The sequence below is a fragment of the Scylla paramamosain genome, chromosome 17 (genome assembly GCF_035594125.1).
Source record: "Scylla paramamosain isolate STU-SP2022 chromosome 17, ASM3559412v1, whole genome shotgun sequence".
Taxonomy (NCBI): Eukaryota; Metazoa; Arthropoda; class Malacostraca; order Decapoda; family Portunidae; genus Scylla; species Scylla paramamosain.
In genome coordinates this window covers 2,032,596-2,057,917 of record NC_087167.1, presented here as the reverse complement: position 1 = coordinate 2,057,917, position 25,322 = coordinate 2,032,596, and the positions used below count along the sequence as shown (strand labels likewise).

The 25,322-nt window shown below is 41.3% G+C and overlaps 1 protein-coding gene across 4 annotated transcripts in view; it reads right to left on the bottom strand.

The window, feature by feature from the left end:
- Nucleotides 1-25,322, bottom strand: part of LOC135108307 (complexin-like) — a 143,130-nt gene that overhangs the window by 7,032 nt on the left and 110,776 nt on the right. The window contains exons 3-5 of one of the 4 annotated variants that reach the window (XM_064019134.1): nt 9,924-10,056; nt 6,975-7,028; nt 6,809-6,832 (exon numbers count right to left, since the gene is read on the bottom strand). In XM_064019134.1, the coding sequence (XP_063875204.1) occupies nt 6,809-6,832; nt 6,975-7,028; nt 9,924-10,056 (211 nt within the window). Of the gene's footprint in view, nt 1-2,142; nt 2,167-6,808; nt 6,833-6,974; nt 7,029-9,923; nt 10,057-25,322 lie in introns of all 4 variants that reach the window. The other 3 variants (XM_064019131.1, XM_064019136.1, XM_064019135.1) reach the window with 3 other exon arrangements.

Below are 25,322 nucleotides of genomic sequence, written 5' to 3'. Positions count from 1 at the left end.
TGTGTCTATGTGGAAGTCTTAACAGTTACGTACAAATGTGCAAATTAAATGTTGCGTTTATTACATGTGTATATTTTTTTTTTTATTTCAGACATATTCGTATGATCAGACACATTTAGTAATGCATTAACACTCACACAAACTACGGAACATATATTAGTAAAGGCAAACGTGACCAAAGTACCGAAGAGTGCTGAAAAGTCTAAAGAAAATGGCATCCATGTGTAACAAACTGTAAGATACCGACTGGCGTTAGGGAATTCTTAAGAGCTTGGAGATTTTACAGCATCATTTTAATATGCGTGAGGATTGGCCTGTTGTATATGTACACTGGGGGTATTTCGAAATTAGATTTATACTTTGTTAGTGGTGCTTGTTGTTTATGCACTATTTTTAATTTACATTTTTATACTGAACAAGAAAAAATGGTAAATTAAAAGACAAACTGTGTTGAAAACTTTACGGAAAAAAATGAGGTAGAGCATAATTCACCACACGAAAAGCAAGGAGGGCGGCAAGGTTTGGGCGGCGCTCGGGCTACACGGGCACAACACCAGTACAGAGGCTGGGCAGGACAGGGCAGGGAGGGTCAGGGAGGGGGAGCATCGAGGCCGCCACAGTGGTTGACACAGAGGTGTATAGGGGTGAGGGAGAGAACACACAGCTCAAGGGGAGCAGTTTCTCGCGGGTCCGGTAGAGTAGAGCGAGGGACAGGGAGACAGCGAGAGAGGGATAGAGGGAGACAGGGTACAGGGCGTGTCAGTAGGCTGCCTCTGCTGCCATCTCGCGAGGTGGCTTTCTCGCCCTTCCTTTGATGCCATGAAATGTAAAAAAGTTACTAACATCAATACTTCCAAACTTATAGAAAAAAAGTACATGTGACTGGATTTTGTTGTATAGTTGACAAGGGATGACACCAGCAAAAATTGTTCCTGAATTTATATGCAATAGAAATGATGTGTAGATTGCAGTCATCAAAACAAAACTCTTCTGAAGGAGAAAGTTAAACGTAATGAGCTGCCTGTGAAGTGCATCATGCACGCTCACGAGGAACAGTGTGACGTCCGGATGTTGAGTTTAGCGGTCACTACATGCCCTGTGAGCACCGCGGAGAGCAGTACTCTTGAAGAGGTGAGTAGATGAATAAGTAACAAGTAAGGAACTGCAGCTGCAGGGAGAAGACACACGGACAGCACGTCTATACACCAAAACATAAACAATAATGAAACCTAAGGACACGCAGCAAAGTATGGATACGTCAAACCATGAGCGGTGAGAGAAGACTTGTGCCACACGCGTCAGGGAGAAATTTCACATGAACTACTACATAGCCAGTGAAGATCAGTGAGTGAGAGACGTTGAGTGTAAGGATTGATTGTGTGAGGAGTCATGATACTCAGTCTCTCAACAAATAGACACGACATGGTAAACTTAGTTATCGTTTATTTTTAGCACAACTTGTCTGCTTAAATCGACATGTTGTCCAAACTTAATGCAGGGCGGTAGAAAAGGTTTCCTAGAACCACACCCACCTATCACTCAGCTACTTACCTTCCTATCTACTTACCTACACACACACACACACACACACACACACACACACACACACACACACACACACACACACACACACACACACACACACACACACACACACACACACACACACACACACACACACACACACACACACACACACATCCACCTACATACCTACAACTCCTTCCCCCCTCACACACACACACACACACACACACACACACACACACACACACACACCAGCTACATACCTACATCCCCTTTCCCTTCACACACACACACACACACACACACACACACACACACACACATGGAGGGTAGCAAACGCCACCACTTCACACACACACACACACACACACACACACCTAAGGACACATAACTTTACACAAGCACACATGACTTTACAAATACGTACATTTACTACATGAATTCTTAGATGAAATAAGAAGACGTGGTTCACTAGCTCCGCCCTGCATTAAACTGTGCATGAGAGCTTGACTGAGTTTCGGCAGTAAGACAGAATTGACAGGTAAGAGAACTTTTGCAGTCAGCTGATGCAGAAGAGCTATATGACAAAACAGATTAAGTACATCTGCGACTTACCACCGCTAAGAATGTGAAATTTTTCTAATATTTCATGAAGGGGGGAGGGGGAGAAACAAAATGGATATCGGTTAGTGTCATACCGTGAAGACAGTCAAACAATTAATAAACTGGATTATTTTCACCTTGGTCTATTCCCAAGGGATGACTAATCTCACTGACATATAGTATAGAAAACTATCCTAATAAGTATACCAAATAAAAATACAGAGAACATGGAGTTATTTACTGTACTGCAAGTCAGACTATCTAAGCAGCTCTATGGAACACTCGGGCTGTGATATAATGAAACATCATACACTTATAGGGAAAAGTATGCTCTTTTTGCTGCCATCTTTACACGGTACATAAGACTGTCTAGGGAATTGTACCACTCATTCACCCACACTAATGGATTAAATAAAACCTAAAAGGCTTCTTTGACTCGGGTGCTAGGAATAAATCTTGTCCGTAATATGAGATACTACAGTGAGCACGCCCACCAGAGGCACGCTGGTGACCGGCTTATCATTACTAGACACACAGACTGAAGCAGATCCACACACGATGAAACTCCTTTAAATGGGAAAATGTATCAGGTCAATTTTTTTACCCATAGCTAGCCTACATTTAGACACCAGGCATTTAAGGGCAGACGCTAGTGAATCCACCGCTGGTTGCTACAGTGGTGGCACAAAGGCAAAGATCGTCAAGGCTGTTACGAACGTGACGTGTATTAAGTCCAAAACAGTTCTAACAGAAAATTCTCCTTCATCCCAACATTTATATTGTAGTCTTTAATTGTATAGTGTTGTGAGAACTAGAGGATCAATGATCTTATTGTCAAATGTAAAGACGATTCAAAATTATGAACAATTGCATTGGACCATAATGAACCAGGTATGCGCAGACACTCCCCTCTCTGTGTGTGTGTGTGTGTGTGTGTGTGTGTGTGTGTGTGTGTGTGTGTGAACATTAAAAGTATTTCCCTCAAAAATGTTATGTAATTCCTGACAGCCTCGGTGAGCTCCTCGGTGGTTGCGAGGATTCCGTTAGTAGTAAAGTAATAATGATTTCTAGCATTTGAATTTCAAAGAATTCACTGCTGTTCGTTCATTATTACCATTATTATCTCTTCATCTTGACATACATTTTACGAGATTAAGGCCCGCAAACACGTAAACTTTCCATTGATCAGCAACTTAATGAACCCGCTTGACACCAAAATGGACTCATTTAGTTTTGTTGTACCTGATGTAGCAATCAGCGGTGGTAAAGCGTCTTGACTAGTGTTCTAAGGTACAAGGTACTATACAAACTTTTATTGTACCTTATGAATTTTTGAGGATAAGGGATAAGGGTGAGAAGCCGTAATTTAATGATGCAGCTACTTGTACGTGAAAAACATTATGTATTATAGGAATCATGAAAAATATACGAGGTGATCCACATGATCATACCTCATTTGCATGATTTTTTGGTAAAAATCAGTTAATGATTATTCAAGAGTGCACCAACGTGCAATTATTTCATTAAGAAAAATATTTGCTGCAAGCCTTTTTCATGCACTATTTTATTAATGAGTCAAGGTAACTGAAATGCACCACATCAGCCACAGAGAACCTCGAGCAGGAGACTACTGGACTCAGCACGGTGGGTGTCTGCTCCCTTCCTGCGAGCACCATGTACTGCCACCACGGACATCCATACGAGGAGCCTCCAGCCTCTACAGGCCGGTGCCTTCACTATGTATTGGTTTCTATACAGCTATGGCAAGTCGTCACTAAACAACTACAGGGCACTGATCATATTTTCTAATTTCTTTAGGGGGTGATTTCGTGCAGTGTATGGACATCTATATGAATTCATTCAACGGGGGGATGTTGCCACTTGCCTGACCGAAGAGCAACGCTTCAGGTTATCAGAGCATTGAGATGGGGGGGGGAATGGGAGGGAGAACCAAATCTGAAACTACTCTCAGCTACCAAGTTATGGTGCATAATTCACAAGTCATAGGGGATTCTTTACTCAAGGTTTCACTCGCAGGAACGTATTGGGGCGCCTGTCATTATAAGAGGCAGCCAGCGAATCCCTCCTGGAAGAGGCGCGGCACAGCAGCGTCTGACCGGCCCATGATCGTCTCTGATCGCCTAGGGAGCAGTTATGTATGGGGTCCGAACCCTAGTAACTCATTCTTCCGGTCAGTATTTTGATTTATATTCTTGAGATTTCGGTCGATGGCTGAATTAGATAACGGAGATCTCTCTCTCTCTCTCTCTCTCTCTCTCTCTCTCTCTCTCTCTCTCTCTCTCTCTCTCTCTCTCTCTCTCGCCGAAATGAAAATCAGAACGTATACTCTGTTCTCACCATAATAAACAAATACAAAAGTAAATTTCTGCTATTAACAAAACCCATCACGGCTTTCAAAGCGTGCCATGCGCCTTGATGTTGAGGTTTTGGATTTCTATTTTTATATTTTGTTCAATAAGTGATAGAGCAGATATTTATATGAATAACAGAACACTTGACGTCAACGCTTTGTTCTTTAACTGCGGCCGAGTCCGACGATGATACGCCATCACATATTGCCAGAATACTTGGAAGCCTCGTAATAGCCTGACTGTGGCTCCCATCTGAGCGAAAAGTTCTGTTTTACTATGTCATCGAGAGAGGCGAGTGATGATCTCACTTACTACAGACTTAGTAGTCAAGTGCTCCCTTTAAGTGCCGCAAAAACGTGATGTTATTCTGCTGCAGACGTGATAATAATGATTAAGGTTTATATATATATATATATATATATATATATATATATATATATATATATATATATATATATATATATATATATATATATATATATATATATTACAGTTGCCTGAATGAAGCTTTGTTTCGTTGTTTACGTGCCGCTGTTTTTCCTGGCACCATCCCTTGTCTGACAGCTTAGTTAGAGTTTCAATTAAAGTGTCGTGTTCTGGGTCGTCCCACCTGCCACACTGTCAACACTTATCATATCTGTCGCCGCGTGCCCTGCACTGTCGTACTTATGCTAGTTTTCTGTTATGTACGAGCTTTGTACTCAAAATAAGGCGGAAATAAAATTACGCAGCTAAAAGAGAATAAAACTGAGTAATCATGAGTGAAAAGTTTCCCTTTGCTGATCGTCACCCAGGGTGTGAAGGGACGGGTGGGTGTCTCCCCTCCCCAACACCCGCAGCCCCTTAGCCCCGGCCAGATCGGGGACAGGGTCATTGGCGGTGTGTGTTTGGATTGTTCACCAGAAGAACTACTCTACGTTGTAGGATTTAATATAAACTGAAGCAAGTTATATGTATAAGAGAAAGGGAGCTGACTATTTCACAAAGCAAAACTCAAGCTTGAATATTTACTGCAGTACAAATAATAAATAAGGTGAGTCTACCACTACAAAGGGTAAGGGTTTTATACACCTTAGGTTACTACAGATGAGTATTTACATTATTTGTTTATTATAAGGAAGATAAAACTTATTATTTGGAGGAAGGGCCGTGTGTGGCTAGGCCTACTGACTGCCTACTGACTCCTGCCGCTCGCTGCTTCTCAAACGCTACAGTCTGCCTTACTTGGCGTAAGCCATTTGTAATTGATGCTTGGATTCCTACATCTGTTATTTAACTCTTAATGTGATCTCGAGCTTAAAACAACTTCAATAAAATGTTGTTGGTGCAGAAGTTGTACGACTTCAATGAATTACGAATTTTCATCGAATTATTACTTCATAATTTGATACAGAAGCACGCCTTGTTTTGTGATGCGTCGTGAGATTCAAAGATTAAAATTAACGTTAACAACCTTTCTTTTTCAGAGTTTTGTTGGTGGTGTTCTAGTATTGTGGTATTTTACTGTATGTGAAACTCTACAATGAGATTACTAAGGCACGACTCAGGCCAGACGGCAGTGTGTGATCACCGCGGGCAGAGAGCAGGAAATATGCTCAATAGGAGTAAAGAAACTTAATTTGTACGCCTTCAGCTCAATACCAATATTCTGTGGTCGGAGTTAATTCACTGTGCGCAGTCTGACAATCATTAGCATCAACATCAAATAAAAGCCTGTAGAAATTGCTCATTTAGTGCAACACGTACTAATATATGGTATACAATGTGTCAATATATTATTCTTTCCAGTTCTTTGGCTGATGCATTATTTCATCTGTATTTTGTTTCTGTAAATAGTGTTTAATTTTTTGTTTTATTTTCACTTGACATCCTGTTACGAAAATTCCGAATCCTATTGCAGTCACAACACTTATGTCCTCTATATAAGTATCTACATACGTAATCCACATTACAGCACAACTTTTCTGTTCTACAAAGACACTATCTAATTTGATCAAAGTCAATGGCGTATTCGTTAAGTGGCCATAATTATGAGAGGTTAGAACATCAAGCATCAATGTAACGGCACATTATCTTCAGCACAATCTAATTCCAATGGGTACTGTGTTCAAAAAGCTTCATAAAATTATGTCCAACGTTTACACTGTATTAATTTACTGCATTTCTAAGATCATCAAATTTTCAACGGCCAGTAATACCACTACTGCTGTGCCTACTCAGACTGATACTCTGAGGCCACCATAGCCACAACACTGTAAGTACTGTACGGATACAAAACACGGTACTTTACTCCTTTAGTGACTCACCATCCGTGGCTGTGGACACTTTTTCTAGTAAATAATGGAAAAAAAAGTGAGTTCCAGCTATATTTTCTGCTATCGAGAGTACTATGTATATAATATATGGAACTTTTTTTATACACCATTGATATATATGCACCAAGCTTTTATCCAGATACAGGATCTAACTCACCTTCTATTTGCTGTTTCACTTCATTTATTTGTGTTTCTATGGTGTTTTTCAACTCTGTAATAAAGGAAGAAAAGAAAATTATATTATGAACACAACTCAATCACTGCGACTCCTTTACCAACCCCAAAGCTGAGATTACCAACAAAACTTACATCTAAAAAATGAAATAAAATGTTGTGTTATGATTATGTAATTCTCCTTCATGTAGTCTGCCTTGTACACTTTATGTATGTTCACTTAATTAGGATACAATTTAGAATATATTAAATCATACTATAATATAATAACAGCCATGCATTATAACAACATGCAAGAGAACAGATATTAGAGACAGGTACAGGTAGATATTTAGATGTATAGATTGATCTGTGGAAAAGATTATATATAGTTAAAGACAAGCAGATAAACAGATATAGATGTAGACAGATTAACAGGTTGAATAAGATTAGAGTTAATTCAACTAAATAAAAATAAAGCGCACGATGCAGTATTATTATTATCTTCTAATGCAGCAATCCAACCCCCGGCATCCAGGTGAGTAGCGACACCGACTCCTTGTTTGTCCCTCCACCAATGTACACACATGTAATGCTTGCCTACAAAGTGTTCATGGGACTGACGCTGAAAGGGTTACACCAATGGAAAAGAGAGAGAGAGAGAGAGAGAGAGAGAGAGAGAGAGAGAGAGCATACTGGAGATAGTTTGGGTTATGACGCCGCAGCAAGGAGGCCTAACCTAGGATTACAAGAAAACATCTTCTCTCCCACCGAAAATCTCCACTGCCGTGAACCAGAATCGACCTCGCAACCTTAAGGCCGCGAGCCGAGCACTGTGCCACGGAGCCACCAGGCCCAAGAGAGAGAGAGAGAGAGAGAGAGAGAGAGAGAGAGAGAGAGAGAGAGAGAGAGAGAGAGAGAGAGTAGTATGATGAGCTTCAAAGGTAAGTCTCGCCCTACGTCCTGCCGGGGTAAGGCGGCCACACTTCCCCACACTAGTGAGGGGCACAAGGGAGACGAACGAACCGCCTCCCTTCCCAACTGATCCACCTCTCGTCCTTCCCACCGCCCTGCCTCTCGCACTCCTGAGAGGCTCGGGGGATACCTCTCCAGGGGGAGGATTCATAGCAAGACAAAGGAGGTGGAGTCACTATAGAGGAAGAGCGGTAAGTCGACTCAGGTCTGGGAGCGAGGCCTTGAGGATCACATGACTTCATAGGGCACTGAGTCTCGTCAGGAACGTGCTCTTGGTATCGATGACTGTGGCAGCGTGTGTGGTGAGGGGAGGGTAATGGCGACCCGGAACGGAGGAAGAACCATATCGTGGACAAAGGAAGCGGGAGGGGAGGGCGGGAGATTAGGGCACAGTACTGTTTATTCATGAATGATACTGAATAACGATAGGTTAATCATTCATGTTTCGTAACTATAGGAAACACCAACACTTCGAGGATCACCTATGATTAAGATACAGGAAAGCACTTTACTTTTGTCCCAATCATGAAGGAAACAAACCATTGGCACCAGGTTAACAGAGATAAATGAGGAATTTCGAATAGTCTGGGGGTCAAGCGTTGGTCCAAGTAGTATGCACACGCGTGGACATCATCCCAGGAGCAGTGGGAGGAGGCAGATGGGGACTCAGACAGGGGTGCGGCCAGATAGCGGGGGAAGAGACTGGTGCCGGGAATATTACTGCCTGATAACAGTAACTCCAATGGGACCCGCGGTGGTGTTGACTGAAGGGGCGGCTTCCCAGGGAATAGTGGGTCCTGGTGGCTCCTGTTCGCCCTGGCTGGGATGGTGGTGGGTGATGGTAGTGATGATGGTGATGGTGGTGTTAGTAATGGTGAGCTGGAAAGTCATGTGGTGGTGGTGACAATTTATTTGGTGATAGTAAAGGTTGGAGTAGTATTGGAGAGAGAGAGAGAGAGAGAGAGAGAGAGAGAGAGAGAGAGAGAGAGAGAGAGAGAGAGAGAGAGAGAGACTCAACCACAGCAAGCAGAAGTGATGATAACGACTGGAAAAGTGGCAGAGGTCAGTAAAGGCCAGAGTACATTGACAGCGGCGATGGCGGTGCAGTGTTATGAGGATGACGACAGAGTGAAGGCTGGTGAGGTGGAGAGAACTAGCTGTGCAGGGCGTTATATTAGTTGGTTCAAAATGGCATAGAGGGAAGGGATGTTGGAGGTTACATACCACATCGTGTTGAAAGCTGTGGAAGGGACGGTAGAGAGAGCAAGGGTAGGCTATTTAAACACTGAGTAAACAACACTGATAGTAATATTCGTGATGGGAGCTTGAAATGTCTACTGAAGGTGGTGGCTTTAGTGATCATCGTGAGGGTGTATCTGGAAGTGGCAAAAGCAACAATGCAGTAGAGGTTAAGAAGGCAAAGCAGTAAGTACTTCACCTCGGTCACCAGCGCTGCTAACTCTTTATTCACTGAGTCCATTACCTCTGTTCATGCCCACTGCTTCTACTTCTACACTCCTACATCAATTCCTATACTATACTGATATAGCTAAAAACTTCTGTGGCCTTATTCCTAACTAAGGTTACGTAGATACTTATTGCATGGGAGTAAATGATCTTAACAGTTATCTCCTCCTACCGTGTGTGTGTGTGTGTGTGTGTGTGTGTGTGTGTGTGTGTGTGTGTGTGTGTGAATAGTATAGCGGAGTGCATTGTAGTGGTGTGTGTGTGTGTATGTTTGTGTGTGTGTGTGTGTGTGTGTGTGTGTGTGTGTGTGTGTGTGTGTGTGTGTGTGTGTGTGTGTGTGTGTGTGAATAGTATAGCGGAGTGCATTGTCGTGTTGTGTGTGTATGTGTGTGTGTGTGTGTGTGTGTGTGTGTGTGTGTGTGTGTGTACATGACCCGTACATCTGTGTTCATGTTTTCTGTCCCCACCCTACCCCCCGTTCTCTCTCCGCCCACCGCCATCTGCTACTCACTCGTAAAGTCATCCTGATCTTCGGCCTCGGCTTCTGCAGCAAGTTCCTCGGGTGTCTTCTTCTTCCTCATGAGCGGGTTATCTGGCATTTGGGGTTCTTCTGGCATCACCTCTTCTTTCTTCTTGATGTTATACTGCAAGACAGAATGGTGATCAGTTTTCAGTGCCTTTACATCAGGGGACATCCGTAGCACTATGTATTTCGGGGAATGAGATGAGGAAAAAGTTCTAAGACTTTTTGATCCCGGCGCCACTCTGCACTTCATTTCATCTAGTGCTACTTTTTCTGCCTGAAACAACAACTTAGGTCGTGACGTAGCAATTTCATCGGAAACACTTGCTAAGAAATAACAGTAAATTCCTAACTCTTCTCCTTTTTCGGAAGGTTGCAAGGTGTGTTTACTTTAGGCGGCGGCCATTGTGGCTGTGTTTGCTCGGCTGAGGGCGAGGGTGAGGTGGCCACCCTGCTAATTACGAGGTGATGAAGGTTACGCCACGTCAGGAAAATTCCTTGTCCTATCGAAAGAAATCGGAGTTATTGGTACGTCTTTCTCTGGCGGGTGAAAGAGGCAGTGCAATAAAGCCTTCATTAGAACGAAATTCACAAAATCATTTGAAAAAAACTTGGCATCGGATTATTATCAATTTAATGAAAACCTTGTTAAACTTATGCAACGAACCAGAAAAAAAGTTTTGTCTTCATTAATACTTTTTTTTTTTTTTTTTTTTTAAATCGTACGGGAGTTCTGAGTAAATAAGCTTAATTATGTTTGTTCACCTTTGCCTCTTAATATTTGAGCAGACTGGTGGGACAGGCAGAGACACACCAGTGGTGTATCAGTCCTGGCGTGAAGACACACGTAAACCACTCATTCCCCATGACGAACAATGGCAATTACACCCCCTTGAGGCACACTGAGAGTACTTGAGGGGTAATGTTGGAGTCCTCCTTTACCTGTGTGTGTTATCGAACTGAGGGAGGATCACGAGCCCGTGTCACAAGTACCGAGTGAAGCAATATTCGTGACAAGAGGCTCATAAGTTGTCCCTTTATGATTTATACACTGCATACGAGGGTCTTGTCACGCCACCTCCCGTCACGGTGGAATGTCCACTACGACTCATGGCAGGGCCTTGTGACCTTAATTAGTCATTCACTCCTTTATTTATCATCACACACACACACACACACACATACACACACATGAACAAGCAGACAACTCGTGTTCGTAGTTCATTCTGTCCATGGCGCAAGCTCAATTGAGCTGCCCGTTTTCTGACGTGGAAGGGTTTGTATGGATGACACAAGTAATTAGGAGTCAGCAACGTCGAAATTAGGCTTCATATTCTTTGATGTCTTATTTCTTCCTTCTTTTGCTTGGTCAGCTGGAAGTTATTGTGGTTTTGAATGATGTTCCATAATGATACCTTAACAATGATTCTTTACTGTCAGTACGATAGCGCCCATCGGGATTCGTATAATCAACTCTGTAGATTTAGAAAAAAAAAAATTCTTATATTGTCTGTGCACAAAATAAATTCTTCGCACACTTGAGCACGTCTGGATAGCAAAGAATAAAAAAAAATCACCGACGCCTATGTGAGTAATATTAAAAACGAATACAGTGGAGGAATTTGGCATCAAGTTTGGTCGAAGCCCGAGCAGCTGCAGGACTCGAGCTGGCTAACACCTTGAGTATCTTGACATTTCTAAGTATCGATTAACGGAGGAGTTATCATTTAAACTGTTATTTCGTGTGTCGCGCCCCGAATGAACATTTATTTGTTTACTGACCCAATTATTCATCCCAACCTACGGTATTAGTTTGCATTCACATTCGCTATGCTTTAAAAGACATTAGCCATGGTTTCCCCATCATTCGTCTACATACATACTTAATTAACGTCTTGAGGCGACCTTAACGTGCTGTTTTCGAAATGGTTGGTTAAGATTAATGTAAACACCATAAATCATGAGTTAAACGTTACATACATAATGACGTGCATAACGATGACAGCGATCTCATTCCGATGTGTATATAATATTCTGAACACAATGAAAAGACTTGAGATGTGTGGGAGCTGGTGTTGCCAAGGTCACGATGCAAAGACAAGACTAGTGTAATAACTCATATTTCCCTTGAGAGTGACGATCTTTATGTTTCCTAAAAAAAAGACACAAAAGCTTCCACCATAAATAATGATCAGCGTTCAGCAAAACAAGTATGAAAAGAACAAGTTAATGTGGGAGGAACGTGAGAGGGGTACCGAGGCACAAACACATTATAATGACTGATTCATATGGGAACACAAGAGTAAGATCGCGTGGAGTCATTATAATGAACTGAGAAGTTAAAACAACACACAGGTCGGCAACACAGAAAAAAAAAGTTGCTACACAAGAGAGAGAGAGAGAGAGAGAGAGAGAGAGAGAGAGAGAGAGAGAGAGAGAGAGAGAGACTTCTGACACGTCTCTCTTACATGTATCAGAAAACTGCGAGGCGATGAGGTCAATAGGATGAGAGACCAGTGAATCCCCCTGGGTGCCGGGCTACCATAGACCCGCCCTCCCACTCACCCCCGTCCGATACACTCTCACTCCCTCCCTAACACAGCATCTTTACCATCCAGCGTTATAGAACCAATAACATTTTTTTGGTCTTAGAGAGAGAGAGAGAGAGAGAGAGAGAGAGAGAGAGAGAGAGAGAGAGTAGATCGATGGTGTATCTGTCTAGATATTTAAGAAGGTGCCATAAGAAAGGCTCAGACCCTGGCCAGTGTTTACCCCCGGGTTAATGAAACAGTGTTGCCACACGCCTGTCCTCGCCATCTTCCCTCGCCTACACCTAATACTTACGAGGAAAGGTGCACATTTCTGAATATTCCTTTAATACATGGTTGATATTTACGAAGATTTCCTAGGAGGGCTGCAACTCTCCATGCAGCACGCAACACATCTGAGTCGAGCTCGATTTAGCGAATTTCTGAGTCCTCAATATTTTTTTTCTCCCACAAAGGATCTATAATGCAATAGTGTTTGTCAATATTGATGCTGTGCGCGCTGGGGTGGCCGCGACGTGTTCATTTGGAGATTTGATTAGCAAGTTGTATCACGTGGCGCCTCCAGTGGTAACCAATATTTTTTACAACAGGAGAGTGTTAGTATAGACACACCCAGTGAAAGTAGCTGTATATGTCCACGAACATTCCAATACCAGTAGAGGCAATGTTGACAGGAAGGCAATTATTATTACTCTTGTATCGGAAACAAAATCTACATTTGGTTTTGTTTCGTGAGGCGCTAATCTATTTTATCAGATGTACAGATCTTATAAGAAATAACAAATGATGTAGTGTCACTTTAATATTTGCTTCAGTAGACGGTAGGAACGGAATCTCATTTTTCAAAGTAGTGAAATTAACCTCAGTAGAAACTATAGCCTTAATTAAACAGCGAAATTTCGGGATATGACACTGCCTTACTATTACACCAAACACCATATACTATGAAAGCTCTGAAGTTTTCCTTCCATGACTATACGAATGCAAAGAGGCTCACAAGGGCAAATGACTGACAGCACTTGATGATTTCCTGATCTATACGAGTACTAGTCAATATCATCAAACCAGTATTTTTCCTAAGATTTAGCTTACGTTTTGATCATCTGAGGATTCATTGATGTGATCCTCTTGTCTCTCCCGCAGCCAAGGAGGTAAGGCTTTACATATTCTTGCCTCTTTCACTGTATTTTATAGTCAGGACGAGAACAACATAATTTTTTGAAACTTTAGTACTCAATGTTGGATGTATATTTTACTAGGGTTATCTCTCTCTCTCTCTCTCTCTCTCTCTCTCTCTCTCTCTCTCTCTCTCTCTCTCTCTCTCTCTCTCTCTCTCTTACACATACACGGAAGAAAAGTGCGGATATCGTTCATACATGTTGGTCTTTCTGAAGGTTCCTGTGCAAAAATAACGTGTCATGTGTCCGTCACGTTTATAGGTAGTGTAACAAAAATCTTTCCCTTTTCCCTTGGTCATGGTCCTTGCCACTCCCAGACCCCTCCACTCTTCCTCCTCTCCATCAACCCTCCATCAGTTCCCTCCCCTCCATCAACCCTCCGCCACTTCTCTCCCCTCCTCCTGCCCTCCATCACTTTTCTCACCTTCACCTGCTCTCCATCACTTCTCTTCTCTTCACTTGTCCCTCATCACTCTTCCAATAGAGACTTAAAAATATACCTGTCACACACACACACACACACACACACACAAAAAAAAAAAAAAAAAGAGAAAAAAATCATATATCAGTGACTGTATAAGTAATTCTAACATTTTTTTATGGTCTGATTATCGTTTTAGCTCAATATTTTCTTTCCTTTCCTAAAAAAAAAATAAACATTTTTCAAATACATGTCTATGGTTTTGTCGAGTTAGTTGTTCGCATCTTAAATTAATTTGCTTTTATGGCATAATTTTTTACCATATCTCCCCTTCATTCGCTTTCAACCTTCTTTTTTTTTCTTATGTTTTTCTTCACCGCCCTCCCCGTCATGCAGCCATTAGTATCCTTCTGAAGTCACCAAATGGAGCCTTACAACATGTTCGGTCCCTACCTGAAATAACCCTTGCAATAATCAAGACTTCTTTATCTCACGTATAATGAAAATAAAGATACGTGCCCCTTTCTCTCTCTCTCTCTCTCTCTCTCTCTCTCTCTCTCTCTCTCTCTCTCTCTCTCTCTCTCTGAAGGCCACAACGAGCACCAAGCCAAAGTAAACCATTAGTAAAGAGTCGCTAATCACCCACGCGTACCGACAAAAACTGATTATAACAAAAGGCCCTTAATCGATGCACCACGCGGTCACGGTATTCTCAATAACTCATGCGACTTGCCTTATCTTCACGCTTCAGGCCACACGTTAGGAAGTGCAATTTGTCTGTATTACTTTCCTGTGGTAGCTCCTGTTGCTACCTGTCAGGTGTCACGAGACAAGGCAACACCCTAGTAGTGAGTGTCGCCTCTGAATTATGTAAACACGGCGGGAAAGGCGGATCGCGGCTCGAGTTTTACATCACCATCACCGCCGAGCAGGCGATCCCTCTTCCTTGCCAGGTCACCACAACCTTCCTTGCTCCTGTGTGGTGAAGGTGGTGTTCATTCACCAAGTGAGAAGATAATGATGGATCCCTTGAAAATATATAAGGAGCCATATATGCTCAACACCAAAGGCTTATGTGTCTCCATCAGACACGTGAGGAAATTGCAGGGAGACTTCAGGGATGGACATATTAGCGATATTTTCTTCACTACCTTATAACTTTTATATATATGTATATATATATATATATATATATATATATATATATATATATATATATATATATATATATATATATATATATATATATATATATATATATATATATATATATATATATATATATATATATATATATATATATATATAAATTACATATAGTTTGCATTTTCACTTACAATGCAATTCTGACAAAAGTTTTGCATAAATGGCACTTGCATTTTCATAGGTAATTAACACAGCAATTGCATTTCAGCACATGATACACAGGTATTTGGAAGCTAATTACCTCACAAAGTTGCTAAACATATTTTTATGAGGAAATTATAATATTTTGTTCTCATAATGGGCTGCCAAAAGGGTTGAAGGGATGGTGAACCCCTAAAAAGTTAAAATAAATTTACAAGGAAAACTAGAACAGCGGGTATACATTCCCCAGCTGCAGGGATGCTGCCTTTGTTGAAGTTCTTGGTCAAAGAATATACTCCTCACTGTTAAGAATGCTTCGTGGAGAATCAACGAGCTGGTAAAATATTCTTTCTAGTTGTCTTGTAATGTAATGCAGCAGTTTAAACACACACACACACACATACACACACACACGCACACACACACACACACACACACACACACACACACACACACACACACACACACACACACACACACACACATTTGAAACACTGGTGGAGTGAGACAGTCGAAAAACAAAAAAAAAAAAAGGAAGTAAAGGCAGTAAATATGGCGCACACCTCCCGCCAGGCCGCTGACAGGGCGTCGCCGTATGTCTGGATCACTGGGTGCTTTTAGTGTCGTAATTAAGTTCCATGAAGGGGTTTAGAGACGCCCTGAGCCAGCCAATCGCGTCGAGTATGTGTGTCATTAAGGGGCTTAACTACGCTCTCAGGAAGTCATTAACGTCACCGGGGGCGTTAAGGAAGCAGGGTAAATTTACGGGGCGGGATGAGCCAAGACTAACGGCGATGCTGCTGGCCGCTGTCAGGGTGATGCACACTGCAGCGTGTTGCTGAGTTATGGCCGGCGACTCGGGGCCCGCTATTCCGGAGCGTGGCGCCACTTGATGCATGGCCCAGGGATGCTGACGCCAGCCAAGAGGTGCCTAGGGCTTCTCCTGAGGGATCTTACTGGATATTACCTCCCCGGGAAAAGAAAAAAAAAAAAATGATGCCATATTTCTAAGAGACAAATTCAAGCTTCATAAAGTTAGAAATTGGTGCATAAATAGAGGCAAATGACTAGAATAGATTTTGTAATCACCTTGTTAGCACCGAGTCAACAGACAGCTTTAAAAGAATGTTACCTATTTTTATGGATAGGGATGACAGGAAGCTTTAGGGATGTTAATGCAAGGACTGACTGCCATATATAGGATATTTTTTTTCTTTTTTTTTTCTTAGTTTCATTTATGTTCGTATGTTCTTAATGACCACTAGCAGCGTGAAGAATAATCGTACCTCCCAGCCTCGCATTCGTCTACGTTCATTCTGCCTGTTCGTCGTCTGACCGTTAATATGCTTGTGTGTTAGCAAAGAACTTATTCACACCAACGCTTCACACTACAGAAAACTTCCTTTCATTTTCATGCTTCTAAAATTATTCTCCTAATGCTTAAAATTAGGGCTAGTCATTCTTTGTCAAATTAGTCATCTAGTAACCCAAGATGACAGCAGTTGACTTATGAGCCTTTGCAGGGCGCGTCATTACGGGCATTACTTTGCCGCTTGGGTTTGTCTTCAGTTAGGCAAAGTAGGCAGTTAGTCAGTTAGTCATTTAGTCAGCCACTCAGTCATTCTGTATATCTGCTTGTTAGGTAGTCGGTCAGTCACTCAGTGATTTGTTTTGTCTGTCTGTATCTATCTGTTTATTTGTTTATTTTCCTGTCTGTCTCTCTGTATGTATGTATGTATGTATGTATGCAGGTATGTATGCTTGTATGTATGAATGTACTGTATGTATGTATATGTAATGTATGTACGTACGTATGTTCCTCTGTCTGCTACCTCACTTGCCTCCCTGTGTATGTGTGTGTGTGTGTGTGCGTGTGTTTCCTTCCACAACACTGACCCTCTCGTGGTCTTATTCGCTTTTCAAGAACTCCTCTCGGGCTGTTTATTAGGCGTGCCAGAGGGGCGCTACCCGCAGAGAAACACTACGTCACACTCTAGTAAAAAGCAGAATATTGGATTTTGGCTTCATATCACGCACCTGGGAGCCGTTGCAAAAGGGGCAAGATTTTATTTATTTTTTTTCGAGTTCAGTAGACATCTTGTTAAAAAGGAGCAAGAATATAAGTATCTACTCGCATCAAAAAGTAAAAAAATGGGAGTTAAAGGCGCATGCAGCAGATATGTATGTGTATTAATAAAACGCTCAATCCGGGAAGGATGGGAATTCACACGTAGCAAGAATTCGAGGTTATGGTCAACGGAGGTGACAAACTAAATAAAAAAAAAAATAATGAGAAAGGCATTCATGAGAGAGAGAGAGAGAGAGAGAGAGAGAGAGAGAGAGAGAGAGAGAGAGAGAGAGAGAGGAGAGAGAGAGAGAGAGAGAGAGAGAGAGAGAGAGAGAGAGAGAGAGAGAGAGAATTATCATGAAGATGCTACTTATGAGACAGTAAACACCCACTGCAATAGCAACAACAACCACACCAAGAACAACAATATTAAAATGAATAAGTAATGATCTATCTGTCTGTATATCAGACTGACATTTCCACAAGGGGGATGGCCATAATAATAATAATAGTAATAATAATAATAATAATAATAACAACAACAACAACAACAACAATCATAACAATTAGCAACAAATCATCAAGACATCATAATACAGCGTGATATTAATTGTCTGAAGATATAAACACACCTTAAATTCTAAACACACATCACCTCACCAGGGAGTGTGACGACGCTTGGGGATCAGCGCAGCTTTGTGTGACTGCGGCAGCTCCTGTGTTGGGCATCTAAGGGTCCTCATCCTGCCCCGCCCTTACCAAACTCTCCATCCCTGCCATCCGCTCTCTGCCCCACCCCACCATCCCCTCCCACCCCGGCTGCCGTAACTCTGTGTCCTGGTGTTGGATGGTCATTACGCTAAATAAATGAGCTCTAAATCTACCTCGATGACACACTATACAAAAAATATCGTGGCGAAGGTACGTAATTACCGTTGTTTATTTCTTTTTATTAATGAGCCGTGTAATTTTGTTTTTCTTTTTTTGTTGTTTTTTATTAATGATCTTTATGTTTATTTATTTTTTTTTATGAATGAATTAGATGCTTTTCTCTTTATATTATTATTATTTTTATGTAATTATCTTTAAGTGTATTTGGTTTTATTTATTTATTTATCTATTTATTTATTTTTAGTGAACTGTCTTTTTTTTTTTCAGTGAGCTTCTTCATGTGTTTATGTGCGAGGGTTTTATAATTAATTACCTATATTTTTTGTTTTGTTTTTTATCAACTATATAGCTAATTTTTTTTCTTTTTTTCTATAAGCCTTTCCATGTGTCTATGTACGAAGGTCTGTAATTATTACTATATTTATCTTTTTTTTTTCTTTTTTGTTAATCACGTAGCTCTTTTTTTCTCTCTCTGAATTTCTCTATGTATTTATTCAACACTTTTAGTCCTCATAAGCATATTCAGATGTACATGCCAAGTAATACACGACTGCTGCTATAAACATTTTCTCTCTTCACTTCATTATTTGCTTTTACCTCCATAAATAATAAAAAGCATGAGTAGTGCAATATTTCCAAGTCATACAATTAGGAGCTTAATATAAAATAATGCATTACTTTACTTTTCTAGATGTTCTTTCTATGTAACTTGTATTTCCTAAGTTATTAAAACAGTTTTTTCTCTCACTTTTTTGCGCCGAGTTGGAGAGGAGGCTAGAAAACACTAGATATTATATTAGTGTGAAGAGTGACACAAGTGGTCAGGAGAGGGCTGGGAGGGGTTCATGGAGGGTTGGTTATAAAGGATATTCAATGGAACACGAGAAGAGCTGGGAGAGTGGAGAGGAGGAAGGAGATGACAGGAGAGTGGAGGCAGACAAAAGGCAGACTCGGTAATGAGGATCAGAGAGGGATATAAAGGGAATTATTTAGGATTAATGAAGAGTGATGGCGTTGAAGAGAAAGTGGAGAAAGGAAAGAGAGACGAAAAGGGCCAAGTCTAAAAAATATTAAGGTGTCCCATGATGGTAAGCTAAATTTTCTAACGTATGAGGCAAGTAATCTTAAAGAAAATAAATAAATAAAGATACCTATCCTACGATGATCATTTAAATTTTCTAACATTAAGGGAGAAAATATATAAAAAGATAAGAGGCAAGTCTAAAAGAAAATGAGGGTATCCTACGAATTTCTTAACCTATAGGAGGGAACATAAAAAAAGAATAATCGACTTTAGGGCATGACATTTTTAGACATTTCCTGTTTAGTGTATAGAAACCAGTCCTCATCGTCGTACTATTTCAACACTAACAAGAAAATTGGCGCATCCAAATCCATTACTGTTTTCATTCTTTTCTCTCTCCCTTCAGGTGGATCATATTAAGCTGACGCGGAGGGAAGGGAGGGAAGGGATGGCTTATTCCTGGACCCACACACCAGTCTCTCCTCCCTTGCACCCATTTTTTTTTCTTTCCTCCTTCCAACCTCCCCCATCTCTCTCTCTCTCTCTCTCTCTCTCTCTCTCTCTCTCTCTCTCTCTCTCTCTCTCTCTCTCTCTCTCTCTCTCTCTCTCTCTCTCTCTCTCCTTGTCTTCCAAGCCAAGATTTCACGCTGCCTCCCTTTCTCCCTTCATTTTCACCTTCGACCTCCCTACCATCACATTTTTCTTATATTCTCAAGACGTTCTTATTTTTTCTCTTTTTCCTTCAGAACTCCTCTCCTTTCCTCTCCTTCCTTCCTTCCTTCCGTCCGTCCCTCACGCTGCCTCCTACGCCTCGCTTCTCGTAAACTTCCCAGAAGGCGCGAGGCTGTGGATTTACGATTATTATGCATGATTAGGAGCGACGCTGGTAGTCGTGGAGAATGATATATTTAATGCTGGACTTTTACATTTTCTTTCCCCTCATCGTCTTATTCTTCCCTTTCTTTACCTCCAACTGACGTCCTCTGTCCCTCCACCTGCCTGCCATTTATCATTCTTTCCGCGTCCAGTTACAACCCAAACTTGAAAATCATAAGAGTTTGTCAAGGTTTAGTTGCTTGTCATTTTTATTTGTTTTATGATCTCTTGAAAGTCCCCATTACTCTTTCTCTTATGGCCCTCCTCCTCCTTTTCCACTTATTTTTCTCTTCATCTTCCTCCCTTTTCTTTTATCTTATTTCGGCCTTCCGCTCCTCTGTTTCCATCTCCTTCCTCCTCCACCTTAATAAATCCTTTGCAAAAATGGTTACTTTTCTGCTGGACTTGTATTTTTTTCTTTACAGGTTCTCCCCTTTTCTCTCTCCTCTCTAATACAAATTTTTTGCACACTTATCTACAGGACGCTTTTGCTATTAGAATTTTTTTTTACACACTCACACACACACACACACACACATATATATATATATATATATATATATATATATATATATATATATATATATATATATATATATATATATATATATATATATATATATATATATATATATATATATATATATATATATATATATATATATATATATATATATTGGCATCGTCATCATGCATTATATGTGAACAGAAGAATAAGGAACGCCACTTCTGAAAGTACTTTATTTTTTCTCTCACCCTTTCCTCGCAAATGTATTCATATTATTTTTGCAACATTTTATTTATTCCACTGGATCTTTTATGAAATTTTCCCCTTCTTCGTTCTCGCTGTTTGTCACCCTCTCTTGTTTGCTTCCGTCTGGGTTGTTTATGATGAAGGCCTTCCTTTCTCCTCCTCCTCCTTCCCTCTCCTCTTCTTCCTTTCCAACTAAGCAATATAGATGCAGATCCAGTGCTTCGTCACACTTTCCTCCCACTAACTGGCGTGGCCCCGGCCCTCACCGCGGCGCCATCACCCTATCAGTCTTCCAAGTTGACGGCGTATCCCCTTTAGCGGGCTTCTGTCTCTCGATCACAGCCCGTCAGCTCAGCTCAACCGCGACACGTCAACTTTAAATAGTTGTCTCTCCACCTGCATCCTCCACAAACACGATCCAATCACACTCATTCATTCTCACTCATCTTCTCGTTTTCACCTTGGAGCAACAGCACGACTTTCCTTTTGTGTTACTTACATTATATACTACCAAGTCAAGTGTTCATAATAGAAAAAGACAATTCTTATTCTGGCGATTTTTCTACTCGCACGGGGTGGCGGACCACGCCCTATCGACCACCATCCCCTGCCAGGCCATAACATCTCTTTCTCACAGCCACTCCACGCCCCACCCGCCGCCTTCCCAAGACCCATTACCCTCGCCAGCCATCATCCTCTTCCGCACTTAGATGTGTCCTTCTCGCCCCAAGTCGCCTGCCTCTCCTCGCTGTCTTCCTTTCCTTCCCCCGCCCGTCACTTCCTCAACAGAAGCCTGGCAACACAGGTAATAATTTAACAGTGAAACTTTGATTTATGGGCACGTGCAGTTCCGCAGTATCTACCTGATTTATGGCCCATTTCACATTGCTAGTTACATATCATAAGGAGCAATTTCTTCACTTATTGCTTCCTGAATGAAAACTTATAGCGCGTTGTAAAGTGTTGATAGACTGGCGTGTGAGGTTCCGGAGGGAGGAAGTAAAAGTGTGCAAGTGAATAGCATTTACAAATTTCATGCTTTAATCCCGCGAATGCTGTGGACAGTATGATTGATCCTACATTAGCGTTATAGAGCAGGACTAAACTAATAAAGCTAAAGGTTCTAAAAGATATGAACCACTCCCCCATCATTCCTTTAATTGTCAGTGGTGTATTGAAATTATGCTTTAAACTTATACCACACTATTTCATTAAACTTGAGGAGGAGCAGTGGTAGTCAAAGGATCTTTTCAGTGACATCTGCATTGCTCATTTAAATTGCCAATCCTAAATTTTTATAACCTTATAGCCATAACCTTCAAAATTCAATTTAGCAATGATCACACACACACACACACACACACACACACACACACACAAAAAAAAAAAACTTTCTGCTCAATATGCGGCAAATTTCCGTTAATCCATAAAATAACATCTATCTAAAGCGAGCAATCTGAAATTCTTGCCTCTTTCCGAAACCTAAGTCGAACACGTACAAGTGAAAAAAGGGAGAAGAGACGAAGAAATGGAGGGATGAACGGAGGGAAACGAAAAAAAAAAGGTGAGAAAAAAAAAAAGCGGAACGAAGGTTGTAATAGGAAGTACAGAAGGGAGGGTGGAATGACCTATAAAATGTCCTCATAAGATTTCGTGGTTGCAATAACCCCGTCGAAAAGAGATTGGCCAGAGGAGTAACATCAGCAGGATGGAAATATCAGGAAAAATATCCAGGTCATGAATATAAATGAAGGGCGCTTTTAGGAAGGAGGGGAAGGTTAATGTGCTCTGGGGAAGGAATAATATGCGGGCTGACAAAGTGCTCCCTCTCACTCTTCTTCCTGGTGGAGGCGATGGGAAAACACTTGTGTAAACGTGGAAATAGTCCTCATATTTTCCATCCCTTTAAGGAAAACTGAAGAAAGCCGTATTCATTACAGGAAATGTGATGCTTCGATATTTAATTTGGAGGATTGCCTAAAAAATAAAGAAATATAGTGTTCAGTGGGATAAAAACACAAAAACTATACAAGAATAGCATGCACACTGTACACGATCGGAATAATAGTAAAGAGCCTCGTAGTGGGAGAACATACGTATTGCTTATTCAAGAGACACTAGAATATGCGTATATGGTCTGTTTTTTTTTTTTTTTCCGCCCTGTACATAACCCTATCTAAATTATTGATACTTTTCCTTTTACTTTTATTTTACCTCTTCATTCTTTCTGTTTCTCTACATTTTATCAACTATTCTAAAATATACACACATGAGACTTTCCACCTTAAGGGCATCCGTTTCTAAGTCATTCATCTTGATTTTTTTTTTCCCTTTCCGCTTATATTCCCCTCTTCATCGCTTTAATTTTTCTCTTTCTTTACTTTTCCTCTCCTTCCCCTCCTCCTCTCATTTCATCTTGACCTCCTCCAGCTCCTCCGCCCCTTCATACTCTTCCTCCATCTCCTCCTCTTATTCCACCACCATCTCCTCCTCCTCCGCCAATCCTCACAGTAATCCCGCTGAATACCGCTGGCACGCAGACGTTAAGTAAAAGGACATTGTAGAATTAAGCAAATATCATTATTCTTCCCGGGCACCAGAGCACCGGCAGTTAAGAATATTCACTCATCGTTACGGAACTGAACATGGCCAAGGAAACACCGTGCACTGAAGCTCCCCCGCTGCCTCCACTCTCCCACTCTCCCACTCACCCTTCATCCCCAAGTTGGACACCTCTGTCCTCAATTGAAATTCCTTGAGTATTGATGCGGAGGCAAGGAATTTAGACGAGAGGGAGAGTAATAGAGGGTGGATGGAGGAAGGAGGCACAATAGCAGTACGGATGATGAATGAATGCCAATTGTATGCTGGAGACGAACTATGAACGATGAGTGGAATGAAGGTGTACTTATAAAAACATAAGAACATAAGAAATAAGGGAAGCTGCAAGAAGCCACCAGGCTCACATGTGGCAGTCCCTGTATGAAATATACCTACCTATCTCCACCTATCATCCCCATCCGTAAATCCGTCTAATCTCTTAAAGCTCCCTAATGTCTTAGCACTAACAACTTGATTATTGAATCCGTTCCATTCATCTACCACTCTATTTGAGAACAAATTTCTTCCTATCTCTTTCTTAAACCTAAATTTTTCAAGCTTAAACCCGTTATTTCTTGTTCTGTCCTGGTTGCTGATCCCAAGAACTTTGCTTACGTCCCCCTTTGCTTACGTCCCCTTACACCACTTATCAGGTCTCCTCTTAACCTACGTCTCTAAAAGAATATAAATTTAACAGTTTCTATCTCGCCTCGTAAGGAATACTTCTCATCTCCTGTATCCTTTTAGTCATTCTCCTTTGTACTGATTCTAATAGTCTAGATGAGGTCTGACCAGCGACAATTATAACTTTAATATTACTTAGGGTCTTCTAAATTGAACACTCCTAAAAATTAATCCTAATACCCTATTTGCCCTGTTTCTGGCCTCATGCAAATATTTAAGTGCTCAAAGAAGTAGTAATAGGAGATGGATGGAGAAGGGAGGCAATGCAACAGTATAGAAGATAAATGACGGCCAATTGTATGCTGGAGAAGAACTACAAAAACGCGTGAAATCAAGGGGTACTTATGTGAATATTTAAGTACTGGGAGAAGGGTTTTCTTCTGTATTTTACTGTGTGAGAGACACTGGCTTAGGGCAACAAAAAAGAATGAAAGAAAGGACCTCCCTCCCGGTGGTGCCAGTCCCTAAAGAGAGGCCAAAAAGGATCGATAATAATCTGTAGTGTGGTATTCATTGTGGTGTGTGCCTTTGATCCCTTTCATTTGTACATTGCTTAGGTTGCCAACGCCATAATCCATTTCTCCGCATTCCCTTCCTCTCTACACAGAACCTAGTGTAAAGACGATGGTGGTGAAAGAAGTGAAAGCAGCGTGAAAGACCTTCGGGACACTACAATACAAAAACCACGCACGCACACACACACACACACACACACACACACACACACACACACACACGCACACACACACCATCACTCTGCCTACTCCAAACCTCAATGTAGTGGTCTGGAAACAAAACAATGATACCCGTCCCTTTCCACGTCCCTAGAGGGTTTTTATGATGCGTCTACAATTTTTCCCCATAAAAATGATTTCCTTTTACCTCCCAGAGGTGGGCGGTTCCCTCCAAACAATAACAGATATGGATAGAGCTGGTTGGGTGCACGTTCCCTTCGGTTCAAAGGCGTTCACTCTGGTCTATCAGAAACCGCAGC